The following is a 25,995-nucleotide window of genomic DNA, read 5'->3' as shown; positions in this document are numbered from 1 at the left end:
AAAGTGGAAATGTTAGTAGTTATTACTGATATAGCTTTATTGTTAAATTCTTTGCCTCTCAATTGGAAACAAAACTAAATAAGAAATTTTGAATAATGCCATGGAAAATTAGAGGATGGTATTTACTTGTTAATTCATGCTACCTTATTGCAGTGGTAGGAGCTACCTTTTTGGGTGACAGATTTACTTTACGTTCGTCTGTTCCAAAAATTGTATTTTTTAAGTTGTTCTTTTTCTCCCCTACAGGAATGTGAATTGCCCCCTTGTCCAGAAAATACAGAATTATGGACTACCTCACTTCCTCAGATTCATGTGGGGAAGGTGACTCAATGGAGATATGGATCGTGGACCCCAGTATGTTATGTAACGGTGATCATGGCTTGCAAAACTATCCTCCACTTTTTCATCCATTTTCCAATTGTGGAAAGCTCTCATCTGTATATCTTTCAGATTGACGTCGTCTTGGGATAATTCTTTAAAGAAATAATATTAACTTTTTTAAAGAATTTTTTTTCTGGAAGTAGTTGACACTCCAGGCAAATTCTGTGTTTCCAATCTAGCAGGGAAGATAAGGGGGGGAAAAAAGCAGTTTGGATACTAGAGTTCTGAGTAGAATAGCTTTAATGTGATTGAAAGTGTTCAAGGAAATACATTTTAAAATAATGAATTAGTTTCTGAAAAATGAGAACGTTTTTCATTCTAAAAAAAACTATTTAAATATTTTACATGAATAGCAATGGTAAGTAGTTTTGGTCTTTAAGGATCTCATGCTAGATAACTTGCAGAATAAGTGTTACAAATAAATTCAGTTTATATACAGACTTTATTTAACAGAGGAATTTTTGATTTTGGTAACGATGCAAATTAGTCTTATTTGACAGAGGTTTGAAAATTTTAAATAATCTATAAAAATGTAGGTGTGTCTATTAATCCCTGGAGGTTCTTAGCAAAGCACAAAACACAATTATATCTTTGTGAAGCTATTTTAGCTAAATAGTAGTAACGAGTGCATAGATTGAGGTTACTCGAAAGCTCACTACTAAATCCATCTTGAACTTTTCAACTATAAAGCCATCAGAAGGGGCTCAATGGAATATGCTAATATAAAACAAGTATGGTAAATTCTAAATATTAGTTTTTATTATGTCAGTTGATGTAAATATTGCATCACTATTCAAGTAACTGAAATGTGCTTGAAATTCCTATCCAACGTGTCTAAGATTGATAAAGAATAAAATACTTTCTGCATCTGTATAATGATTGCATGTTATAGCTGAAGTCTTATCTGTTCAGAGATACTGAATTAATTCAGCAGAATTATGGCCATGCGTTTCAGTCCATCATTGTTTCACTTTTCTTCCTGAATGCATGGCTCTGTTAGCGTCGTTTTGTATCAGTGTGAGATGGGAATCTGTTTCTCAGGGTTTAATTCTGAATTCAAACTGATACAAAGCTATGTTAGTATTTTAAATGTTTGCATTGTCTTCTTCTGGTCTCCTAAACTGTGATGAGCATGAACTGTTTTATCACAGTGCTCTGCATCCTGTGGAAAAGGTGATCGTGCTCGCTATGTGAGTTGTAGAGATGCTCATGGAGGAATAGCAGATGAATCTTTCTGTGCTCATTTACCACGACCAGATGAAATTTCAAGCTGCTTTAGCCCATGTGGAGAGTGGCAAGTTGGAAATTGGTCCCCTGTAAGTATTACTAGTGTTATTTTTTAATGTGTCTCTTAGATTATTGGGCAAATTTTCCGGTTAGAAGTTGGGACTTCTTATTCTGTACAGGCATGCTTGAAGGTGCATCCCTTGAGAAAATAACATACACATTTCTTATTGTCAAAAGTAAATATAAATGTCTTTGATTATTAGTCATAAGCATTCTATCACAAATATTGGATTAATTTTTGGCCAGTGCACAGTTACGTGTGATAGTGGAGTAGTAACGAGACAAGTTATCTGTGTCAACTATCATCAACAAATCAACGAGAATTACTGTGATCCCGAGGGCCGTCCTTCCAAAGAACAGGAATGCAACATGCCGCCGTGTCCGCCAGTTTATCATCATATTCCTAAAATACATGATCGTCCAAGCCATTTTCCAGAAATAGATTACTTTCCAATACACTATCCACAAGATAATGTAAACCGGTGGAACCATCCTTCTGTGGGAGGATATCAATGGAGAACTGGACCCTGGGGAGCAGTAAGAAAATTTTTAAATATATTGATGTGTTCTGTCACGCCTGTGTTAGCCTTTCTACAAATGTCTTTGAAGAATGAATTTGGTCAAATTAAAAGTACATTTATTTAAAAATATTTTAAATCTGAAAATATATTCAATTTAAAATTTTTTTTTGCATTTTCAGCTTTAAAATACTTCTACATAATAGTAATTTTTATTTGCAAATTTCCAATTTTAAATGCTAACATAAAATTTTTAATTTAAAGTTGTTTTAACCAACGTATTGTACATTTTGCTGATTATACAATAGTGATATATATATATGTTTACATGTTTTGCTAGTGCTCTAGTACTTGCGCAGGTGGATTTCACCGTCGGGTTGTAGTATGTCAAGATGAGGAAGGAAGAAGTGCTAGTTACTGTGATGAGGCAACAAAACCTCCAGAGTCAAGACACTGTGATTCTGGACCCTGCCCACGTTGGAACTATGGGAATTGGGGAGAAGTAAGATTATTTCACTTTCAAAGGGAAACATTATTTACCACATAAGTTTAGAAACAGTAAAATAATTATTTGTCTGAATGGAACAGAAGACCATTTTTTACTTATTTAAAAAGAATCCATTTCACTCTATTGATCTAAAATTCGTTCTTTGATCAAATTCAGAATTGTAGTGTGTATATGGGTAGTGAAATACACTCCAGAAGAAGTAAGTATTGTATGATGCTAAGTGTGTACAAAGTGATTGGAATTATGTCATTGTATTTGTTAGTCAGTAGAATAGTGATAACTTTAGAAATTCTAATTTTATTTATATTTACCTGGTATTTCTCAATTTAGTAAAAAAAAGCTTATAATTGAATGTTACAATAGTTTCTTGAATCTTGATTTGTACAGAATTATTTTCTATTCCAAAAAGATAAATTGTATGAGAAAAACCTCTGTGTAAATAGCTACCCTAAGAAAAATCAAACCTAAGAAGTTTAAATGAAAGTTATATTTTACCTCAAATTTATTAAGTAGTGACTGGAATAACTGCAGGTAGTAGAATAATTATATCCCGTATGAACATATTAGAAAGAGAAAAAAAAATACTGGGTTGTAGCTATGAATTAGAAGGTATGAAAATAAGTTCATGCATCTAAAAGGTATGCTTAGGTTAAGTAGTTTGTTATCTTAAAGGCAGAAATAAAATCAGTTGTAGTAGCTTCAAGCATGCTAAACCTGGCAACTTCCACTCTTGAATTAGAATGTTTTGATGCAAAATTATACATTTTTGGACAAAGAAAGGTTTCCCTATGGTATGTATTTTCAAGCTTTGACCATGCATTCTTGCTCAGACCACAAGAAATATAAATCCATATGGTTCATTTGGCATTCGTTCTAGTCTAACCTCTTGTGGTTCTTGCCACTTCTTGGATACCTGAGTAACGAGAGCGGGATAAAACAAGAAAAATTGATCGAGTCACCTTTTTTTTTTTTTTTGTTTTGGCCAGTTGTAGCCATTTAGTTCTCAAGGTTAGTCTGAAGGTCATGACCGTAGTTGCGGACTTGGATTCCGGTTAACGCAGGCGCAGCAGGTCATGTCTAATTTAGAATCCTCTGAACTACAGTAAAAAGTTATAATGTGTTGGAACGTGCTGACTTTTGATCAGATTGATTAAAATAGCTCATTAGAAATGAGAATTCATATTAGTGTCAGAAAACACTGGAATTAGAGAATTATTTGAGAACTGAAACTAGAGTGAACCCAGAATAAAATTTTCATAGCTGCCAATGCACATATTGGAGGAATTTCTAGTCCAAATTTGTTAATTTTTTTTTCTCTATAAAGCAGAGCAGTGAAAAATCAAACCACAAACCACACCCTATAAATATTTGACACTTAGTCTATGTAAGTTAGAGTATGAGAAAATGTGTCCAGTGTCTGAGACTTCTCTTGTCTGGCAGGGATACTGTTTTTAGGACTGATTTCCACCTTTTCCTGTTATAAATGAGCCATATACCTGTACATTTATTCTCTCAAATACTTATTTCTCATTGATAGAGCAGATTATCCCTGTTATTGAGACTCTTTCTAGACAGTCACTTGAGAAAGTATAAAAATGTAGTTTTGTAAACTATTATTTGGTGAAAGAATTGTCATTTCGTTGTATGAGATTAGGCTGTCAGTCCTCGTTCTTGGATGCAGTGTCCAGGGTTTATGAAAATAAACATAGTAAGTCATAACTTGTATTGATTATTGCTATATCTTTTTTGATTAATGGTATGTGAAGACTCTCTTAACAAAGATATTGTATATAAAATTCTGTATTTTAGTGTACTCAAACATGTGGAGATGGAATAAAGACAAGACTGGTGATTTGTCAGCTTCCTACTGGCCAAATGTTGGGTGATCAAAACTGTGAAATTCTAGACAAGCCACCTAATATGGCACAATGTAATGTGCATTCTTGCCCTGGTGATGTTTCATGGCATCGGGGACCATGGAGATCGGTACGATAGCATTCACTAATATTTTTCACTTTCTTGCTCTTTCTGTCACTCTCTCCTCTTGCCTTTTAAAAATTATATTGGTACTTTATTTGATAACAGTGAAAAAAAAATGCATGTGGAATATAGTCTATGTAGTTTTATTAAGCAATTGCTCCTGCACTCACTGAGTGAAGTGGGAAACTGCCATTTACTTCAGTGGGAACAGTATCATGCTCAGTAAAACACAGGGAATATTTTGAAGTTTATCAGAAATCATCTTAACAGATAGCAATAAGTAATAGTTTATTCTGTTTTGAAGGATTATGAATTGATCTGTTTCATAATTTTAAAGGTATATACTGTAATTTATACTGTAGTATTATCTACCTATTTATATTTGTAAAAAAGCTTTCTAGTGCATAACATTTTTTAATTAATACTATATTTAAGAATAAAATATATCTCACATATCTATATTACACTGTCATAAAACAACATTTTACTTCATATTACATGTACATTTGTGTATAAAAGTTTATATTTGTAGGTTTTAAACAGTGGCTAATTAAAGTTGTCTGTGTATAAATATGTATGTAACTATAATATGTTATTGTCTATATGTCGTTGTCTATTAATGTATAAAAATTACTACAGTAATCATCCTTAATCTTTAAAATTGCCACTACCAGATAATTAACATCCTGAAGCAATCTTATGATGTAGTCTATTGTAGAGTATGCTATTACCCAGGCTATGAATTTGACAACAGTATTTATTGATTATTGTGCTCAATTTTAAAGTGATTGATGGCTATCAAAGGAGGTGAGATCCAGCTCTGGTTTCCTAGAAATCAGTGCAAAAACTGTCGTTGACATCACTGGGAGATGAGCCAGGATCACAATTCTATACAATCGTTTTATTAATAAAATTGTATAATTTTGTGATTTGAATTAATCTGGAAACATTTTAAAAATGAATGTTGAATTTCAATATTAAATGATTTCTCAGTGTTTGCATAGTCTTTTCTAATCTGTTGCAAATATACTTAAAAATGGAAATCTCAATTAATAATTTATCACAGGTCTCTTTCTTCCACTGTGCAAAACAGAGTTTTAGTTTTGTGTTTAACAGACACTAGAGTAGCTTTTTTAGCCATTAGCCAAATAATTAGTGGTGACTTGCTAATACTTATCCTTATTAGTGTATGCATTTCACGTGCTGAGAAGCCAAGCATTCATACAAAATTGCCTTTGGACTCAACATTTATTTTCCTTTTAGATCTAAAATTGTCCGCACCTTGTTCCTTCCCTGAGTGATGCAACTTGCGCTGCATTAATAGCTTACCTATGGTAGGAATAATATCCCAGTATGTGCTATTTTATAAGTCCTATATGGCGAGTTTTGCAAAGATTTTCATGTTGTTTTATAATATCTCAGTTGACGTAAAAGCCAAAAGTTTAGAATCCAATCTAATGATGAAAGAGAATGTTTATGGCCTTTTTTTTAAATTCAATTCCAAATTCTAGAGGTATTCAGTAATGGATTTTGATTCATCTCTTTAGCCTTCACTTGTGGGTTGCTGATTAGTACTGTGATAGTTTGGCATTAGATCACGGCTCTGCCTATCCTATGTCTTTCTGGAGTGCAGTATACTCTCATATAGGGTGCTCTTATTGTACTCATAAGGGGTTGATGACTGGACATTGTTTGGGTCATCAAATGTATCTCGTCTATACTTATTCCCTTCTCTGTAAGGACTGCAAGAACTAGATAAAATACAATCCTTATTTTTGATAAAGTAGAGAGAAACATATATGTGTCTAGACACATACTTTTATATCTAACAGTGAGTTTCCACTGTCAAACTTCAGTAGAGACTGAAATGTGAGACTTCCCACATTTAGTAAAAGTTGCCATAATTGATTTTGTGCTGTCTTTTGCTTCTAGCATGCATGGCATAAAATAAAACACGTGCAGAGGGTGAGCAGAAGAAAGGGAAAATTTGAACAGTTTCTTCATGTGGAAGAGACTGTATAAACCATGTCAGAACTAAAAGCTTTAGCTTGCTTATTATTCCAGTTTTTACACAGCCAGATAGTTTCCTCTGACTTTGGTCTCAAGCAAAAACAGTCAGAAAAAGTGTAATTAACTTAGACTCACACAGAATCATTAGAGAGTCAAGAATCTGATGCAAGACGTAGAAGGATTGTTCTAGTTTATCAGTCTCTTTTATTCAGAAATGAGGAGCTCTATTGGGTGACTGCCTTCTGTTGAGAACACAGTTATAATTGAACTATCCTTTTAATAATGAATTTTGCTTAGAGTTTTTAAAGACATTTAAAAACATTTAAAAATCCGTGGAAGTTAGTCACATTTATGAAAGTAGCTACTTTAAACCAGTATTCTTTCAGGAGATCTAATCAACCACGCACAGAAATAACCAGGTATTTGACTTCTGTAAGTCTTTGAATTGCTCCCTTCAGGCCATTATTGGCTGAAACCTAGAGATCCATAATGCATGGCCACTTGAGCCAGTCCAATGTGTGGAGAAAGAAGGAAGGGAGGCTGATTAAAGTGACTCACATATAAGTTATTCAGTATCATGTTTTACCTATCTTCCAAAGCAATAAATAAATTACTCTTTAATTTCTGTTTCCTTATATGAAGTTAATTCTTTTATTCTAACATCTCGGGGCGGGGGGAGGGGGTTGTTAGAATATTTCTAAAGTCTATTTTGGGAAGAAAGGCTTTTGCTGTGTCCAGTACACCTTCTGCAGCCCTATGAGTCTTCCAAACTTGTAGTTTTTCTAGAGCTCTAGATTTTGGTGACTACCTTTTTCTAGGGTCTTTGTGGTTTTGGCCCTCTTTTGATCCCACACTTGGCCTTGACAAAGCCAAGGAGCTAATCGCTCTTATCTTAAATCATTTGAAGCTGTGAATCTGGGGCTGACTTATCTCTTCTATGATTACCATTCCAACTTGCTGCTTTACCAGCTTTAACCTTTAAAAAGTGTTCCCTTTTGTAGCCTCCTTTGATTTAACTCTCTGCATTCTGGCAAGCAGCATTACTGCATCAGAAAGGGACAAAGTATTTATGAAAATTTTTATATATAGACAATGTTCCTTGTCATCACACTGAGCACCTAAGTACCAGCTAAAACCTGTCATTGCTTTCCATGTAAAATCTTAAGGTGAAGTGACTATAAATAAAACGTGATAAGTTCTTCTCTCTTTGTATGTGTGCCTGTGCCTTCTCAAAAGGAAAAGGCTGAATTTCATAAACTTCAGTTCAGATAGGCTGAAGACATGCTATTAAGGTGCTAGGATACAGACGTGTTAAACTTTTTCACCCTTCTTTTGTGTTGTGATATATTCTGAGAGTATACTGGAGCATTGTACAATATGGTATTTTTGCAACATCTGTAAAGGGCCCTTTGTCACTGTAGTAGTAGTAGTGTGATTTGTGCTTATGGTTGTCTTACAATACCAATGAGACAAAGTTTAAACTATGTAATTGGAGACAAGAAATCAACTTTTAACCATGAGATCTTTTTCAGATCTGAAATTTGAAGCTATGAATAAGTTGTAATACCTTTGTTGGTCTAACTGAAGCTATTATCTTGCCCTGGAAGGCTTGTCTGACTTGTGCAATAAAGCATGATGAATTCTGTCGCCAGACTTTCAAACTGTCATAGAAGATATAAACACAGTAGTGTAGAAAATGATCTGTATCTCAAACAGAACTCTCTTGCCAGCCTCAAGTCTGAAAAGCATGCTTCAGTAATCACAAATGCCTGGCTATTTAGAATAACATTGTGCAAAGGGTATGTGTTCTCTTCCTCGATCCTGATAGTTTCAAAAGATTGCTTTGTTTGCCATCATATTACTTCTTTAAAGATACACACATAGGGATATTCAGCTCTCCTTCTAATCCATTTTTCAAATCAGTTAAGTTATTCTTGGAAGGATTTTTCAATATTTATCTTTGGTAATCAGTATTTTAGTTGAGAATACAAAATGAAATCTCTTTTGAGATTGTTAGCCTCCAGAAACTACAGCTATATTAAAATCGTGCTTTTGAAGAAGGAAAAATTATCTAGGGATAACTTTCATTCCTTGCAGCTCTAGTTACAGTGAATTCCCACTCCTTAAGAATTTATTTCATCTACCTTTTAGAAACTGCTACTATTCTACTAAAATGGAATGGACTCGTGACTGATGCATTATGTCTAACTCTAGAAATTTTTTTCCATCTTGGAGAATTCTAATTTCTTGCACTAGTTATCACTATAGATTTGAGGATAGAAGCCTTTTAATGATATATCTTGTAAATAATTTATTTCAGTGTTAGAATCATTTTATGTAACATAAATTAAAATAAAGAAAACATATCTAGTAAATGCAGAATGGGACTGTTTCAAGGAAGGCTTTGTTTAAGATTTGAATTCAGTTTTCTCGGTGTTGCTTCCTGCAGTATAATAGCTATGCGCTGTTTATACGCTACAGTGTTTATCTATGGCTACAGCAGCTGAGCATTACAAAGCTACAGGGCTATATACCCCTCTCTCACTGATCTCTGCAGTACACCAAAACGATGTGAGGCAGTTAAGACTCACATTCTATAGGCTTATACCATTCAAGGCCACTTTCTCACAGATGTTATCCTTCATCATCATCACACTAGTAAGGCTTAGAAGCTCCTTTGTACTGCGAGAGATGTATTTCTTAATTTGATTACAGTCTTCCACTTATAAAGCGTTTCTTTGAGGATTTTTTGAGAGTGAGTGTTAAGAATTAAAATTGCGCAATAGAAATAGTGATCCTAGATGCATACGTTTGTAGGACTACCTTATATTTCAAAAGAAGCAGCTTTTGATTTCTTTAGAGATTAGCTAAGTACAGGTTAAAAGTAATTCCATGCCATTGAAGTAATATGTCTTACAAAGGCTGCTGGACAAGGATTCAGAGAGTGACCAAGTAAGGATTGCAAGATATTAAGATTCAGTATCTTTCTACCTTCAGTGCAAACAGGGTGCTTCTGTTTTAGAAGAGCAAGCTTGTTATACTTGGGGGATAGTTTTAATTCAGTTTCAAGAAAATTTGTTCTTACATGACGAAAATGTTAGTTTGATTAACATTCTGGTCTATTCCAAAAATAAACAATAAAAATAATTTTTTTTTTTAGAGTAGTTCTTCTTCATTTCCGTATTCCAGGTGGATACTTCATTATACATTTTTATGGTTGTGAACTACCATTAGAGGTGCAGCATGGAAGAGGAGGTAAATTATTTATGGCTCAAACATACAATAATTAAGTGTATGATTTTAATTCAGATTCAGAAACTTTGATCCTTTGAGTGAGTTCAGAATTTTTAGTATTTATGATATGCAAGCAAAGGCGCTGAACTTTACAGGGAATATGGCTGGGAAACATACCCTTTTACTTGTAAGATGAATTCATTTCATTGAGAAGTTATTGGCAGACTGACAATGATCTTTTTAGAATGTAGCTTACTTCTTTTCCCCTCTTAGTTAAACACAAGTTTCTAAGTGAGTTTCCTTCTACTGAGAACTGAATCATGCTCTCCTTTTGTTCAGCCCAAAGGAAATGGAGTGGGTTAACACACAGTCCATGCATCTTGAGGGCTCTGAATGATTTCCTTGTTTCTAAACTGGTATAAATCAATTCTAAATAATACTGGTGTCATACTCTTAATGTAAATGAGGTTGATGGTAAACATTATCAACCTTAACATTCCTAAATAAACACCCTTATTTAAAAACTCCTAAATTCAAATATTCTGGATCATTTTCCAGCCTGACATGTATCTAAGTACACTAACTCGTTCTTGATATATATGTAGCTTGTATTTATAGCATATTTATAAATTAAATAATGCTTGGGGTAAATTCATTTTTTGTATAGGTACTTACTTTAATGGAATTGCACTGCCAGTAAGTTTGGCCAATATATCTTGGATTTTTTTTTTTTTTAGACTACCCTGGTTTCACTTGTGAAAGCACAGAGGCAAAGATCCAAACTTAATGAAAGAATGAATAAATTACAAGCTTGTCTTATGCGGAAACCACATGTCATATTATATAATGTCAGGAAAAAATTCTATGGTATTCTGACAGCTGGCTAAGAGCACTTTGTTCTAATGCAGATTTTTATTTTATCCCTTCCTTCTTTCCAGAGTGCATTATTTTTGTGCTTAGAACATGCAGTAAGACTCGTGGTTTATTGCATTAATTTTCATCAGACTGGGTCAGTTTTTCTAATCTTAATGACAAGAAGTTGCTTTTACCCAAAGCATGAGAAGGGATATTGTACGTTTGCAAAGATGTCAAAAGATCTTAAAACTGAACTCTAATGATGAGATTTAACAATTTTGTGTGCGCTAGAATTTTTTAGGATAATCTGTCTTTACTGAGTTCCAGGAATGTTGCTTTGTTATTTTTAATGTTAAGTTCTTTTTCTTTGAACAGCATTTCCCATGACTGGATGCTTTAATATTCTTAGCCAAACAATTGTCTATTAACTGACAAAAAGTTATGTGGAAATATAATCAATCAACATTTAATCAGTTCAATGGCTACATTTGGATAAAAACACATCTTCAGATATATTGTGCACATGCATGTGTAGTCTAGCAGGGCTTTCGTAAATAGAACCAATGTAAAGTAGCTATGCTATAGAATAAAATATTTCTTTAGCATAAAAATAGTACACAATTTTAAATACCATTTTACTTATGAATCCATTATCCCCATCATATTTATCACACTTGAGTAGTTTTCAGGTAATAAAGAAATGTTAAGTGCATCCCAGAATTATCTAACTATGAAAGCTTCATCTGTTCCACTCAAGAAGTTAACCGTAAGAGCAGATTTAAGGATTTTTGAGCCGTTAGCTGCTACCTTCCAGGTAAAATGCAGTACTTGACTAGGAAATAATTTTACACACAGCAGCAAGTCAGGAGGCTTCTGATGCCAAAGCCCTGGCATGGGACCCAGGCAAAGCATATACATGTCAATATAAGTTTTATTTTCCTTCTGCTGTTTAGCATGTGATAGCTGTTTACGACTCATATTTAATATGCTTTTCCTAATGGAAGTTTTTTATCATGACTTCATTTCAAGGATTGTATTGGACTATTAATTGAAGTTTACCCTTTTTATCTCAGTTTCTTTTAAGATTTCAGTATTTATATCTTGGTTAAATGCTCATATCCTCTTATCTAGTTTCTTTTCTTGTACGTTTCTGTGCATACTAAGTTATTGTAGCACTGTAGAAAACAAGCATAAATTTCTTACAGTTCGTAGTTCAAGCATTCTTTTCCTCTGTTGTATACCTTTAATTTTGTATCTTTTCTTTAAGGGTTTATGTAGTGTGAGGAATTACAATGGAGCAATAAAACAGACTATTCATATATGAAAAGAGAATGCCTTAAAGCTTCACATAGTGAGGAAAGTTAGTTTGTCTGTTTTTTTGGATGACAAGAATTTTGATATATTTAGGGAATTGATTTTTCTTTTGATACCCCAGCAACTGTGGCACTTCTTTTGATAATTACCAAACCCTTGGAGTTCCAGGTAGCCAGAGAGCAAGGTTCTTGTTTATGCAGTTGACAGTACCTAGAAAGCTTTGTGTTTTATTAGGGCTTTCATTCTATGAGTGTGGATATCAAGCTAAATTTACTAGAGACGTTTTAACCAGGTATATGACAATATGAAATATTTGTTTGCTTCCCATCCTTTCTAGTTCCTTTAGAAAGCACGGATACCTGGAACAGAGCGTTACTGAAATCCAAATTATAACTGACGGTTGGCTAAAGTAGTTAATAGTGATCATCAATATATGTTCGTGGCATACGTGAAATTAAACAGCTTACAATGTGCATGTCTTACCAGAGCTCACATATCACAGGAGGGCTGCTTTAAGTTGAAGGTAACAAATATTGCCATAAAAGCAAATAGTTGTGCCTCCATACCACCCTCAGTTTTATCTCAAACAGCATTCAATCTTTTAGAGGCATTCTGTAGCTAGTTCCCTAATCTGACCGATTTCACAAGTAGTTGTTGTATAGCTTTATTGCTGAGCACTAACAGTTATGAGCATAGAGAAGGTAAGGTCCATCTTCAGATTTTTGCTTTGCTAGACTTCCTTGAAAACATCTACATTTGCGATTTTATTCAAATTCTAATAAAAGAGGATTTCTACTTTCTAGGGTGAGTTAATTATAGTGCAGTCATTAGCATTTGTTTTCATAACATATTCTGATGCTATAGCTCTACTTCACACTTATATTGAGAGTTGAGACATGATATATATCTGGTTCTTTTCAAAGTTAGGACTCCTGAAGTGCTTGTCCTGAAATTTTGCCGTATACCAGTTGTAAAGTCAGATAATAACTGTAGGATTAATTTCTTGATTGCTTTAAAGCTTTTAAAAATCTTTTCTTTAATTAAAGGGACCATGTGGTGGACAGACATAACTTTCCTAAGAATAGTGATTGTTCAGAGAGCTTTTTTAGCAGTTGTACAGCTATTGAAAGAGCTAAACACTGGCAACTAGTCATGTCAATTGTTCTTTGTTATTAGTCAAGAAATTAATTAAATATTGCAGACAGAAGTTTCACTAACTGCTAAAATTATATTAAAAAAAGAAGTCCTACAGATCTTCAGTTTAAAAACGTTAGTCTTTCTGAGTTCTTTGGGAACAGTCTGAACCTGTTTTTGTCCAGGTGTCTCTATGTTCAATGACAGTGTAGTCAGGATTTGACCCACACAGAGGTTAAACATATTTCATTTGCCTGAAATGTTGATAAAACAGAGATTTTTTCCTCACTCTTAGGATTTTTATCTGACTTCCTAAATATTATTCATGATTTCAGATTAACTTTAGGCATAAAATAGGAGGATCAGCTCCTTTTTTAAGTTATCTCTAGGTGTCGGAGATTCTTACTGATATTACTGACTACCCTTTGGACACATAATGCAATATCCCCAAAGTAGCTTATTTTTCTAGTTTTTCATATTTCTCTTTAGTTATTTTCTCCAGAAGAACTTTTGTATAATTCTGTCTTTGCACTAGTGGAAGAAGTCTATTTTCACTTTTAATGAATAGAAGTATATATTTTTAAGAATGGACATGCCAGTCCCCTTCCAGTGATGTTACTGCCATCGACTTCTGCAGGAGCAGGAGCAGAAGCAGGAGTAGCCCAAACTTGCTTAAGTAAAATATTTATTTGTTTTCATTTTAATGCAAAAATCTTACTATGTATGATAAAAGTGCCTTCATTCATTTTTTCTAGCGTGTAAAAAGTATTTATATCTGTAAAGATAATCTTTTATATTAAAAGATAATTCAGGATCAGTGAACTTGGTTTTCAAAACCATCGTTAGTGTTATACCTCTACTTCTGCTGCTGCCTAATATCGAACTTCAGAATACCTCATTACCGATACAGCATGCTTATTTAATACCCCATTAGCTGAAATCTTAATATTACCATATGCTATTCATTTTTTAAAACTTTGGAAATGGGGAGTGCCTTTTCAGAGATAACTGGTAACATATGTCACTACCCGAATAATGTCATAAAACAGACTTAAAATAGTGGATTTCATTCAGAGTAATTCTGATAAAAATGAAAGAAAATACCTGTTTCCAAAATACAAAAAAGAATATTCTTTTTACTGTTCATCAAGTTTAGAGCAGATTTCTCAGTTTTGGTGCTCTGTTGCCTGTATAGCTGGAAATAATAAATAAGTTATAATATTATGTGTGTAATTTAATTTAATGACTGTGACTTGTGTCTGTGAAATACAGTTGTATTTTAACCCTCTTTTGATGCATGTTGTGTGGCTTTGTGTTTATATTTAATATGTGCTTTATTAATGATTCCTAAAATTTGAACTCCTTAAAAAAAAAAAAAGGGAACTAAACAGTTTTGCAGAAAGTGTATTATCACAGTTGAGTGATCTTTGTATTGCAGTGAACTTCATATGATATTTTAGTGACATTATTTTCACAGGGGAAACATTTTTAAAATTTCCTTCTGTAAAAGATTAAAGGTTGTTGAATTATAGAATTTGTAATGGTTCTTATACTTGAACAAAAAACCCCCATAAACTATGTTACTGATAAAGTAGCAATTGATGCCATTGGACTGCTGGCCAAGGTTGGAGCATGATCTTTGATGATAAAACTTAAGGATACTACATATTGAACATCTTTTGCTGGAGCTATAATTTTACAGCCCAAACCTGCTCCTGCTAAAGTCAATGTCAAAAGTCATAGAAAACTGAGAATCATAATGCAATGCTCAACTCTTATCATCTCAATGAGATAACAATTTTTTGCATTCCTAGAAGCACTAATTTGCAAAGCTTTGGAACTCTTTTAGAAAGAGGACAAGTAAGAGGACAGCATAGTCAAAGTCAAAAGAATAATGAATGTCATCAAGGGGAAAAAAAAAGCAGATGCTTCATACCTAAATATATACAACCATCCATTGAAAATGAAAAGAATATAAAGCTACTGGTGTATTTATTTCCTTTTGAAGAGTTAGAACTCTCAGAAGAGCTGAACTGAGCTGGTAGGTCAGATCTATGTAAAACTCATTCTGTATATATACAGCCATTCTCTGGCTGTATATATGTGGCAGTTCTGAAAATCCCAATCACAACTCATAAATACTATCACAAAGTGGTTTTGAGCTCCAAATCTAAAAGTTATTAAACATATGTTAACGTATTAGCTTAGTCTAAAATTTATGGAGGTTATATACAAAAGCACTTTGGTCACCTGGCCTGGGTTAGGAAATAAACACGATAATCTAGAGTTCTCTCTTATGAGAGTTCCTAGTCCTTTCTATGAAAACTGATAGTTGTGGGAAACAGGCTACTCCACTTAGATCAGTATGTGTTATAGCATGAACCTATCTATGGCCCTTTCACTTCAGTGAGAGCAGGATCAGGCATGTGGATTTCCTGCTGAAGTAGTCCTTCAGAAACTTACATGTATGTTCACATTTATGCACGTGACTGTGTGTAATGTTGGAAAGAATGGTATGTAAATGAATTAAAAAAAATATACAGAAGGATGAGTCAGGCCGAAAACACACTGGAAGACAACATGCAAAGGTGGGTAAAATATTGTATTTCTTATCTAAAAGGCACAAGTGAATAATTAATATTTAAGATTATTTGTATTATTTTCACATTTCTTCAGTTGATATTTAAGTACCATAGAAAAATAGAGTTCTATTTTTGCGTGCTTCTAAGTTTGAAGATTTTCTGACAATACTGTATTGTTCCAGTAGATATTGCTTTGTATTTGCAGTTTTCTTCAACGTCCAAATACAAAACCTTAGTTTTTCATTAAATGAAAAAATGTGAAGTGGTACTTTTTGTGGAGCAGATGGTGAGACGTACGTAACTCATGCGTGTTTGATGTTGCTTTAATTTCTGAACTACTGTTTTGCTGCTGCTAACATGATTGAAAATGGCAAATCACAGATTGCAGTTACTGGGATCATCCAGTGTTTCCTTGTGCTCATATTTAGTGTTTTGTAAACTCAGTTGAAATCAGTTGGTCTACTATTTTAAGACTGGCTTATCTGTAATTTTTTGGGGTTTATTTAATTGAAAGGACCCTGTCTCTTCAGATAAACAAGGAAGATTTGTAAAATTAAATTTTGAAAAGTGTATAAACAAATCCTTTTGTTTATGCAACCCTTTTTGTTGTACAAATGTAGTACCTACATCAGAGGTCCTTCATCGCGTTACAGATATAGTCTGTGTCACTTCCAAAGGGTCACCATTGCTTTTGAGTGAGAATGTAGATTATGTCAATCCCATGTCTCCATTCAGCTCTCCTAGCCTTCAGAAGAGGCAGGAGATTTTGTTCTCTGTGATGCAATCTGTTAAACCCGGTCCTGTTACTGGAAACAATAATGGCTTCACTTGGATTGCTGTTTGTTTCTCATGGAGGTTTGTGAGGAAAACTGCTGAATAAACACAGATACATCTATTGTTCTCCCTTTAGAAAATGAGTCTTGAAATGTATCTGTTTATTGGAAACAATAAGGAAAAAAAACTGTATTTTTTTTGATCTCACCATTTTTCCAGGAGGCTTTCTATTTCCATTTCTGCCTCCAGTCTTTCTTGATACTTATACCTTTGTTATTGCTTCTCTCCAGTGCTGCTTTCACATAAATGCCTAAAGGTGTTACTTCTGTTGCATGATTGTGGAGAAAAGAAAGATGAGACTTACAGAAGTTTAGCCAAGGCAGAAATGTGACATCTGTGGTGGTGGAACGGTGAAAGTGCCCATACTAAATATTTTCCAGCAGGGGTCCCAAAGAACGCAATCAGCAGCGTTGTCAGTCAGTGTTGTATACTTCCTACGAATTCGTATTGTAGATTAAGATTTTCAGAAAGGCTCAGTGAGGTTCTAACTGGGCTCCTGTTTGCCACTGATTTCAGAAGGAGAGGTAAGACAGAATTGTTTGTTTTCTGAATTTCCCACTGTTCATATGTTTTAAATTGTTGATTTGCCTCAGCCTTCTGCCTCCATTGCACGTGTCATTCAACTGAGAGGTGGTAAATATTAGGTACATGTTCCAGATGTGTTGTGGCAGGAATGCTAACTGACCAATGTAGTTTTTCTGGTTTTTTTTTTCCCAACAAATTAATAAACTGATCACACCTCTCATTGTTTTAGTATGTACTCATTAATTACAGTAGCAATATTGATTGAATGAGAGCTGATGGTGAAGTTCTTAGCAGAGGTACATGCAAACCTTTCAGTGATGCTTAAGCCCTATCTTAAGACCTGCACATGAGGTAGGAGAGCCTTCCAGCCAAATGGCTGCTGAAGGGAGGCAGACACGCTTACTGTTTTTCTGATAATCAGGTGGTAACCAGATGCCGTGGATTCAAATCAAGAGTAAGTAAGGCAGGAAGAGTAACTAGACAAATCAGTTTTTACTGTGATAGAGAGATGAAATAGAATCTATAAAGGAAGCGTTAAAAGATATAGCAAATGTGACATGTCATTCATACTATTGAAGGAGAAAACATTAATTGTCTACTTGTGAAACGGTAACTTATTTTAAAATATTTTTAAAACTTAAGTACATAAAAAATACTTATTGCAACACAAAGTATTTTCAGTTAGTTTAAGGCTTGTTTTTGCTTCTCACTGGCAGAATCTTACATATATTTAGTGTCTGTTTTTTGTGTTTGCATGTCTGCCTTTGGTAGGTGGTTCTCCTCTGAGTTACCGTTGTATCTGATAGTGAATTTTTCTTCCCAAAAAGCTGAAACCTGGAAGAAAATAATATTGATGGACAGGTCATGACATTGGAGTATGATTTAGGACTTTGGCTCAACGATTCATGTTTGAGTGCAACAAAGCAAAGTATGTTATGGCCCTGAGAGGCAGTTCTTATTTTTGCAATTTCTTTCTTAGAGCTGGACTATTTTCGTTAGTTTCTCTGAAAAATTTCTTTCCTTTTCTAGCCTTTCTTGCATTTTGTCACTGTTTTGTTCATCTAGTTTTCCTTTTCTCCTCTCCTGCTGTGCCACACAGTCTTCCACCAGAAACACTCACAGTAAGAGCGCCGTAATCTTTGGGAAATGGCTTTGCCACAACATGGAATACAACATAATTGTTCTCTGACACTTTGGATTATATTCTTGAAGAAAATGGGAAAATGGTAGCCTCCTCCCTGTCTGCTGTTTTTTCTGTAGTGAGGACACCTGAAGTAGCATCTGTGAAATGTAGCACCTTTGGAAACTGAATTAATGATTGAGTGTACCCTTTAAAAAGACTTGGGTATAACTGAATCTCCAACAGAAGCTAATGATATTGGTAGTGTAAATCTCTAACCATGCAATTGTTAAAAAAAAAAAGTTACAGCTGTCATGACTGTACTGTTGGTATTGTATTATTGTAACAGCTAAAAGCCTGTTCAGGGATTCCAGTGTACTAGGTGCTGTGTGGTGTAAGGTGCTGTCTGGAAGAGCTTGCAGTCCAATAGTGAGATTCATGCAGACAAGGCACAGTGAAGACACACTGAGTATCGTGGTAGGTGGTGAGCTGAATGTGGTAGCAGCCTATTTTTCAAACGCTATGTAGTTGTTACGGCATAGGAATTTGCAGAGCGGTGAAGCGTTTTTGGAGTGGTTCTGGAGATGAGTACAGGAAGGTCCAAGGGGAACATACAGAGGGAACGTCAAAGCTGTTTCTCTGAAAAGGTAGCAAGCAAACTGCACACAGGTATCACAGACCAGCTGAGGTGGGTGCATAGGTCTCGATGTCAATAAGCAGAGTGGGGAGAGGCCAATACATTCCTTAAAGACCAGCAGCTTATGTTTACACAATAGAGAAAGATAACTGATGAAGTGATATCAAAAAACAGAAGACATGGGCAAAGTGACAGTCATGGTTACTGACATTTGCAGAAGCATTCTGAGTGGCATTGAGCAGTGTAAGGTTGCAGCTGACAGAAAAGGGGCTGTTGTAATTAGGATGTAAAATGACTTAAGCCTGGTCACATTTTGGGACTAGATGGAAAAGTTCTTAAAATATTTTATTTCTAAACAGTGTTCAAGACTTTGAATGCTTTGAATGTAAAGCCAGGAAAGAGAGGCCTGAGTTAAAAATGATGCCAAGTTTTAAGCTGTGGTGGGCAGAATGATGGTGTTGTTCATAGTGAGTGGGAAAAGCCATGGCAGGGCTTACAAAGAGCATGTCTTCTCTCTTTTTTGACTATGCTGAGCTTGAGGTAATGGGTAGCGCTTTGATGAGACATCAGAAGGATAAGTCAAATTAAAAGACTTATCGACAAATCTAGCTAGAATGAATAAGTGAAATTCTCTGATGATCGTTAGGTAGAATTTCAAGAGAGTTCTTGTTCTTGTTTTGATTTTTCTAACAGCTGCACAGTATATGGTTGTTCATCTGCTGTCGAGGAGGATTGCTGTTCTGCTTAGAGGTTTCCCCCACTAAAGCTATTGGCAGCTGCACAGGAGGAAGAAATTCAGGCCACATGGTGGCAATTGAAAATATTGCCTAAAATTCCTTTGTAACATCATCAGTAGAGTTTGACTTGCGGAGACAACAAATCAACTTCCCTTCAAGATCTGTCCTGAGAGTTCTGACTTTATTATATTGAAAACTGTTTTTTTATATGGATATCTTTAAGGGGAATACATTAACACAATGTAGGTGACACAATGATCCTCTCATCTCAGGTTACCTTCATGCTATCTGCATCAGTGTCTCTGTCTAAAATGTCTCTCTCTAATCCTTCTTATTGCCTCTTCATTCCTGCTCCTTGTGTGTATGCAAATCTACATATTTTCTCATTTATGTCCAAGCACTAGACAGATATGATTCAACATACTTGGAAAATAATTATTCAAAGCTTGGTCCTTATTCTGTTATTCTTCAGATGAAACTTGAAAAAATTATATCCTAAAATGAAACTGACAAAGGCTGCCTTTCTGCAAAGCGTGTGGTACTTAATGTTGTCAGTAAAACTGTGGCTACATACTGTGGACAAGTTGGACGGCTTGAGAACAGTGAAAAACGGGAGTGACTCTTCTGAACTGTTGCATCTAGACCTACCTGCTAGGTCATACTGCAGTGCACCCTGGAGTCTCACACCCACACAGGGATTGGTCTGGAGTTGGGTCTGGTGCTGGGGTTCCTACGCAGGATGCAACATGCCTGGAGGCCGTGGAAAACAGTGCATGGAGGGAGGAAAGCCGTTGTGTGCTTGCTTCTCACCCTATTACACAGCCAGACCAAAAATATGGAAGTGCTGCTTGGGCTAGCCTTAGAGATCCTCTAATCCTGAGGATTACAGCCTCATTTTATTGCTGAGCAGAGCGAAGTTAAAATATTCTAAGGTCAGATGATGATAGTGGCTGCATAATCAGAGCAGATTATTATTCTCTGATTTTCATTCCACTGAGAACAATAGGCAGTGACAGTTATTTTGCATGAGGGCAATCCTTTGTGAGCTCCTGTGTTAAAGAGAACAGCTGCCGAAACAGAAATTTACAGTCGTGAAGAATACTATGGAAACTGACCATTAACCCTACTTTTCTTTTTCAAAATCTATTATGTATTGTGCTGCAAATTTACCAATTTTTGTATTAATTAGAAATGTTTGAGATGACATTGCTGGGGACAAAAATAGTCTTAAACAAAATTGAAATAAGATTTTGAAATAACACTGTAAATAAGCTTAACTGAAAGTGATGCTTTTGCTTGAAAGTTATCAGAACATCTGTTCTGGATTCAAGTAGTACTGTAATTCTGAACAAACATGCTTTATATATAAAAAATAATAAAATTGCTGCTTTTTGTACAAAGTTCAGCTCAACATTAATTAGAAAAACATGATTGTTATCTCCAGAGTCTAGCCACAAGTAAATCAGGTGTGAGGTATTACAACTGAATTATTAAGGTTTTGGAGGACACAGGCAGATATACATCAGCTTGCATTCCAAATCAAGTGACAAATTTGATCAAGAAGTAATAAGAAGGAAGAGAGTTACGTATAGTAGCTTTGCTAACAAACACTAAAGCTCACAACTGTTCATATTTATCCGCAAAGAGTATTGCTATCATATTGCTATCCGCAAAGAATATAGAGAAACTAAGCTAAAAAATGATAAAAACTGAAAAAGTAAATCACAAAATTAAATGAACATTAGGTTATATGCTAGGGAGACAGCTGACAATAGGAAATATTGCAGCAAATTGTACAATGGAGGAAATTTGAATTTCCTCAAGGATGTTGTGGAAGCTGCAGTATTTGGCAGGTAAGATAAAACTGAACATAGAAAGTATATTTAAATGAGTACTGGTTATTGACAGGAAGATGAACTGGCCCCAAAGGGATATTGCCTTAAAATTTGCATGCTCAAGTTTGTCTTGTCTTACAACACGTGCAATAGGGCTGAAGCCAAAGGTCTGTATTGGGCATAAGGTAAATAGATTTGCTTTGGTTTTAAATACCATAGCATACTGTAGCATACTTGATACTTCATATCAACTGATTTCCTTCAGTTGTGTTGCTGCAGAATGCCCATACACCTAGTACTGATAAAAGGATGTTTTCTGCTTGAAAGATCTTAGTCTAGGCATAAACCAGCATTTGGATATAGACAGATGGAAGGAAAATAAGGTTAGCTACTAGTTAGAGAATGAGCATTCCCACAATTCTGCTGTTATTTACTGTGATGGCAATAAAATACACTTTTTTTAAATGCAGAACTTGCAGTTTGTGCAGTTGGTCAGAATCCCACACTTACAATGTTCTTCTCAAGGAACTGCTTCAAAGATTTTGTCAACTATGGAGATTTGATCGAAGACTATTTCTGGAAATTCCGGAAATATTTCCTAATACTGGAACATGTTGTTTCTTTAAGGAACAGACAGTTTATACTTTTTGCACTAGTCAATAACATACTCTTATCCAAAGCAACAGAAGTCTTACCTTTTTTATATTTAAAAGAAAAGGTATCTTATTTGGCTTTCATTTAAGAATGTATTCTGTATTTATACTTTCCACTTTAAGTACAGACATTTTTCTTCAGATAACTTATGTTAGAGATTTGTATGGGTGATGTACAAATATCAGAATGAACATTTGGAATGAGTATACTATTATTAAATTTATTTTTTTTTTTGTGTCATCATGTAGAAATATTTTGTATGACTATTCATTTACAATTATGTTCCCTCCTAGTTACCCAACAGTTGTCTAAGTTGTGATACAATGCATACCCATAAAGACGACAGAAGTCTTCCTTAAACTGTAACTTGAAAATATCTTAATTGTTCCCAGCTGGGGGGGTATGTATGTGTTTTGAAAGATATATATTCTGTGTTAAAACTTTGTACTCTCTCCGGTACCATTTCAGACAGCTGAACTTACCAAGGCAAGAATAAAGCTACACGTTAACAACTTAAAACTACAATCACAAAATGGAATTAATACAACACCAGCTTTTGACAGATATTTCACGTTTTTTGTGAGACACTACTGTGTCATAGCTAGTACGCTTCAGATGCGGGTCCAAACTCTGAGTATTGTGCCTGTTGTGTCTAGGCCAGTCACTAACCAAACATGCAGAAGCCTTTCTTCCCTTACTATTCTGAGGCAATTTCAGCCAAATTCTTCTAGACAGACAAGGCTTTATGGTTTTATATATTTAACGTACACACACATATGTATGCGTATATATACACACAAATATCTCCCTTATATAGCATTCATGCATGTTTATGTGTTTGTGCATGTGTATGCATGTTTACATATATACACTGATTAGGGAGCGGCAGGCTGCTGTTTAGCCACTGCTGAGGAGTGACAGCAGCCAGCAGCACAGTGAGCAGTATTGACAAACAGGGACACTTGCTTATTAATTCAGCAGTTGTTTGTTGTCTTACAAACAAAGCAATATGTGTGTGTATATATGCACACACACACACGTATATCCCATCCCATGGCACATGAGATGGTTATTATCTAGACAATTAAATCCTCTGGTTCTGGCACAGCCATGTCCTGTTCTCTTCTATCCCTTACATACTACTTTTGAGTAGGCAATGTTATCACCAGTAGGTCTACCTAGTGATGCACAGAGTCATCATTATCTTGTGGCAAAACATGCTAGTTTTGATACAAGTCACAGAGGAAGGATAGCTGTCATCTTACCTTCTAATCTTGAGGCTACTCACATGTCTTCTTATATAAATATGTCTATAAGTCACAGCAGTATTTTTCCTTACATTAGATAGAATAGGATTTGGGGGTAGGACTGCATTTCAGAGACGATAACAAATTTTCTCAACAATTTAGATGTGAGAGCAGATGTTTGCAGAATTGTGAGCCATCTAGGCTTAGCAAAGAGTCAGAAATTACTTCCGGCAGCTCGAACAAATTCAGGGAGGAGTCAGTCTTGGACAGTTAAAGTCTGCCTTTTTATATGTGTTAGTAGTTGCAACAGCTAAAAACTGACTTTTTTCATCAGCGCAGAGATGGCAACTGATGTTATGAAGCCTCACTGTGGTAGAGCTTGAAGAGAAGAACATCCATATTTTAGATCTCTCTTTGCGTAAAGCTTAGGAGAGAAAAACAGTTCAACATCATAATTTTCTGGCTGGCTTACAGAGGTGTGACTGGAGCATGTGTTACTGGGCTGTCTATACTGGTTTTGGTTTTTAGTACCTCATGGTACACTTTGCAAATGGTCTTGAAAAGTACAGACTTGTCTAGACTTGAAATGCAAATAGACTTGAAAAGTCTGGAGTATGAGGATTTCCTTTGTGACACTGATCCTGGGGCATCATCTTTCTGAGTCATGAGATGTGCTCTGGATTGAAATTTGCAGAATGTTTTTAGGATCGTGTTTGTGTTGTATCTTAGTGAAGCGTGGTGAGCATTACTTTCTCACCCTTCCCATTTTGATCACAAGAAAAGGGGTCAAACAGTGATTCAAGGGGTGTTATATTTCCTTATCCAAATGCATAGACCAACAGACAACGCAGAATTTGAAGTAATTGTTGAGATCATTTAGGAACTCAACAAGAGAGTTTGTGGTTAAAAGCTAAGATACTTTTTCTGACCATAAGGATGGTTAAAGACTGGAAAAAGGGCAGGTAAGGGAGGCTAGGGTGTCTGCCTCATTGAAGAAGAGATCGACAAACCATTGTCGGGAACAGTCCAGATTTAGTTGATCCAACCTCAGAGCCAAATGGGGGATTGGATGAACTCTTTGAGTCCTTCCTAGCCTAGCCTTCCTCCCTTTTATTGCTATAGTTGCAAAAGCAACTAGCTTTCTTAAAAATGTGGCAAAACAGATTTACATACTGCAGCTGCAAGAAGTAGATTTCAGTTTAATTAAATCAAGATATTTTCTCAACACCAGAGCAGCATGGTATAAGCTTGAACTTTTCAAATGAAGCTAAACTCAAGGAGTGACTTAGAAATCCTTTCAGTATAATGTCTGTAGTTAACATAGGTGTAACTTAGACGTAAAATTTACAAATTATATATATATATACCTCCCGGAATTCAAGCCACTCTTTCTCAGGATTGATGGATTCTTTGGCCTTTGTAACCATTGTCCTTTCTGATTACTTCAGTACAAGTGTTTGTGCTTGTTTTAGTGAAGAGTCACTGACTTGGGAACTAGGAATGCAGTATGACCTGATTTCAGAGTCTGTGATGCTCCTTGACAGTTGTCTGCCTCTGAAAAGGGGAGGACAGCTTTGTGAATCGTTTTAGCTAAAAGATATTTGTTTCACGCACAAGCATCCCAAGGATCCCTGGAGAGATGCACATGACAGAAAGGAAGCAGGAACAGATAGAGCTAGTTCTAACAGGACAAATCAGAAGTTGGAATAACTCTCAACTGAGCAGTGCTCAAAGGAATGTCTTGTGCATTAGTTGTCCCAATCTATTTCTAGCGTAGTTTTAAAGGAGTTCAGACTTTGGGGCCAACAAGAGATCATCAAAGTGCTGTTTATCAGACAACTCAAGCAGCAAGAGTTTTGAACCCTAAAGGTTTATAATGATTCTGACCTATTATATACATTTCTCATTTTTTAAATTGATCTTCCTGGCCAGTCACAAAAGTTCCCACCAGAAAAGATAGAAAAGAAAAAAGGAACTTTTACCATTTGTAATCTTATCCTTTTTCAGTACCACAGCACTGCTTTTGGTCACAGCTCTTAGTATTTTATGTCCCTTTATAACTAATATGGATACAAGGAGGAACTATTATATGGTTTCCATTTACTAGTCTGTTTTCCAATCTCCCAAAGCCCTCTGAGCTACAAGCTAAGCTACACAAACTGCTCCCTTGAAAGAAAAGGTTAAGAAAATTTAGAATAAAATCCCCTAAATAATAGAAAGTCTTCAACCTTTAAATGGAATAATAACAGTAATAAAAAGAATCAAAAAGACTTTAGTAAACCTTTCTGTGAAGCTCTGCATCTGTCAGCTGTTCAGAAAAAGCCTTGATTTGGTACTGATGATGGCATGCCTGTCTGTGAGTCAGTTTGTACACAGAAAGCGCCAGGAGTTCTATCAGGCTGATCCTCATTGAGTTTTATTACTATGAAAAAACTGAACAGATGAATCCTAGTTACCAGGGTTATGGAATGACTTTGAACAGCAGTAATCAACTCCAGCTTTTCACTGTAGTTTTATGTTTTTAAAAGAACCTGACATATGGGAAGGATTACTTCAGCCTATGTTGAGACAAGTGCTAGAATTTCTGTGTAAAATGCTTACAG

General features: G+C 35.2%; 1 protein-coding gene across 1 annotated transcript in view; it reads left to right on the top strand.

The window, feature by feature from the left end:
- ADAMTS20 (ADAM metallopeptidase with thrombospondin type 1 motif 20) overlaps positions 1–25,995 on the top strand; it is a 111,304-nt gene that overhangs the window by 63,146 nt on the left and 22,163 nt on the right. Inside the window, exons 24-28 of the mRNA XM_068933787.1 lie at positions 247–354; positions 1,533–1,697; positions 1,915–2,205; positions 2,527–2,688; positions 4,504–4,680. Coding sequence (XP_068789888.1) covers positions 247–354; positions 1,533–1,697; positions 1,915–2,205; positions 2,527–2,688; positions 4,504–4,680 — 903 coding nt within the window. The remainder of the gene's footprint in view (positions 1–246; positions 355–1,532; positions 1,698–1,914; positions 2,206–2,526; positions 2,689–4,503; positions 4,681–25,995) is intronic.

The sequence above is a fragment of the Struthio camelus genome, chromosome 1, assembly GCF_040807025.1.
Source record: "Struthio camelus isolate bStrCam1 chromosome 1, bStrCam1.hap1, whole genome shotgun sequence".
Classification (NCBI taxonomy): Eukaryota; Metazoa; Chordata; class Aves; order Struthioniformes; family Struthionidae; genus Struthio; species Struthio camelus.
This window is presented reverse-complemented; position numbering and strand designations above follow the sequence as displayed.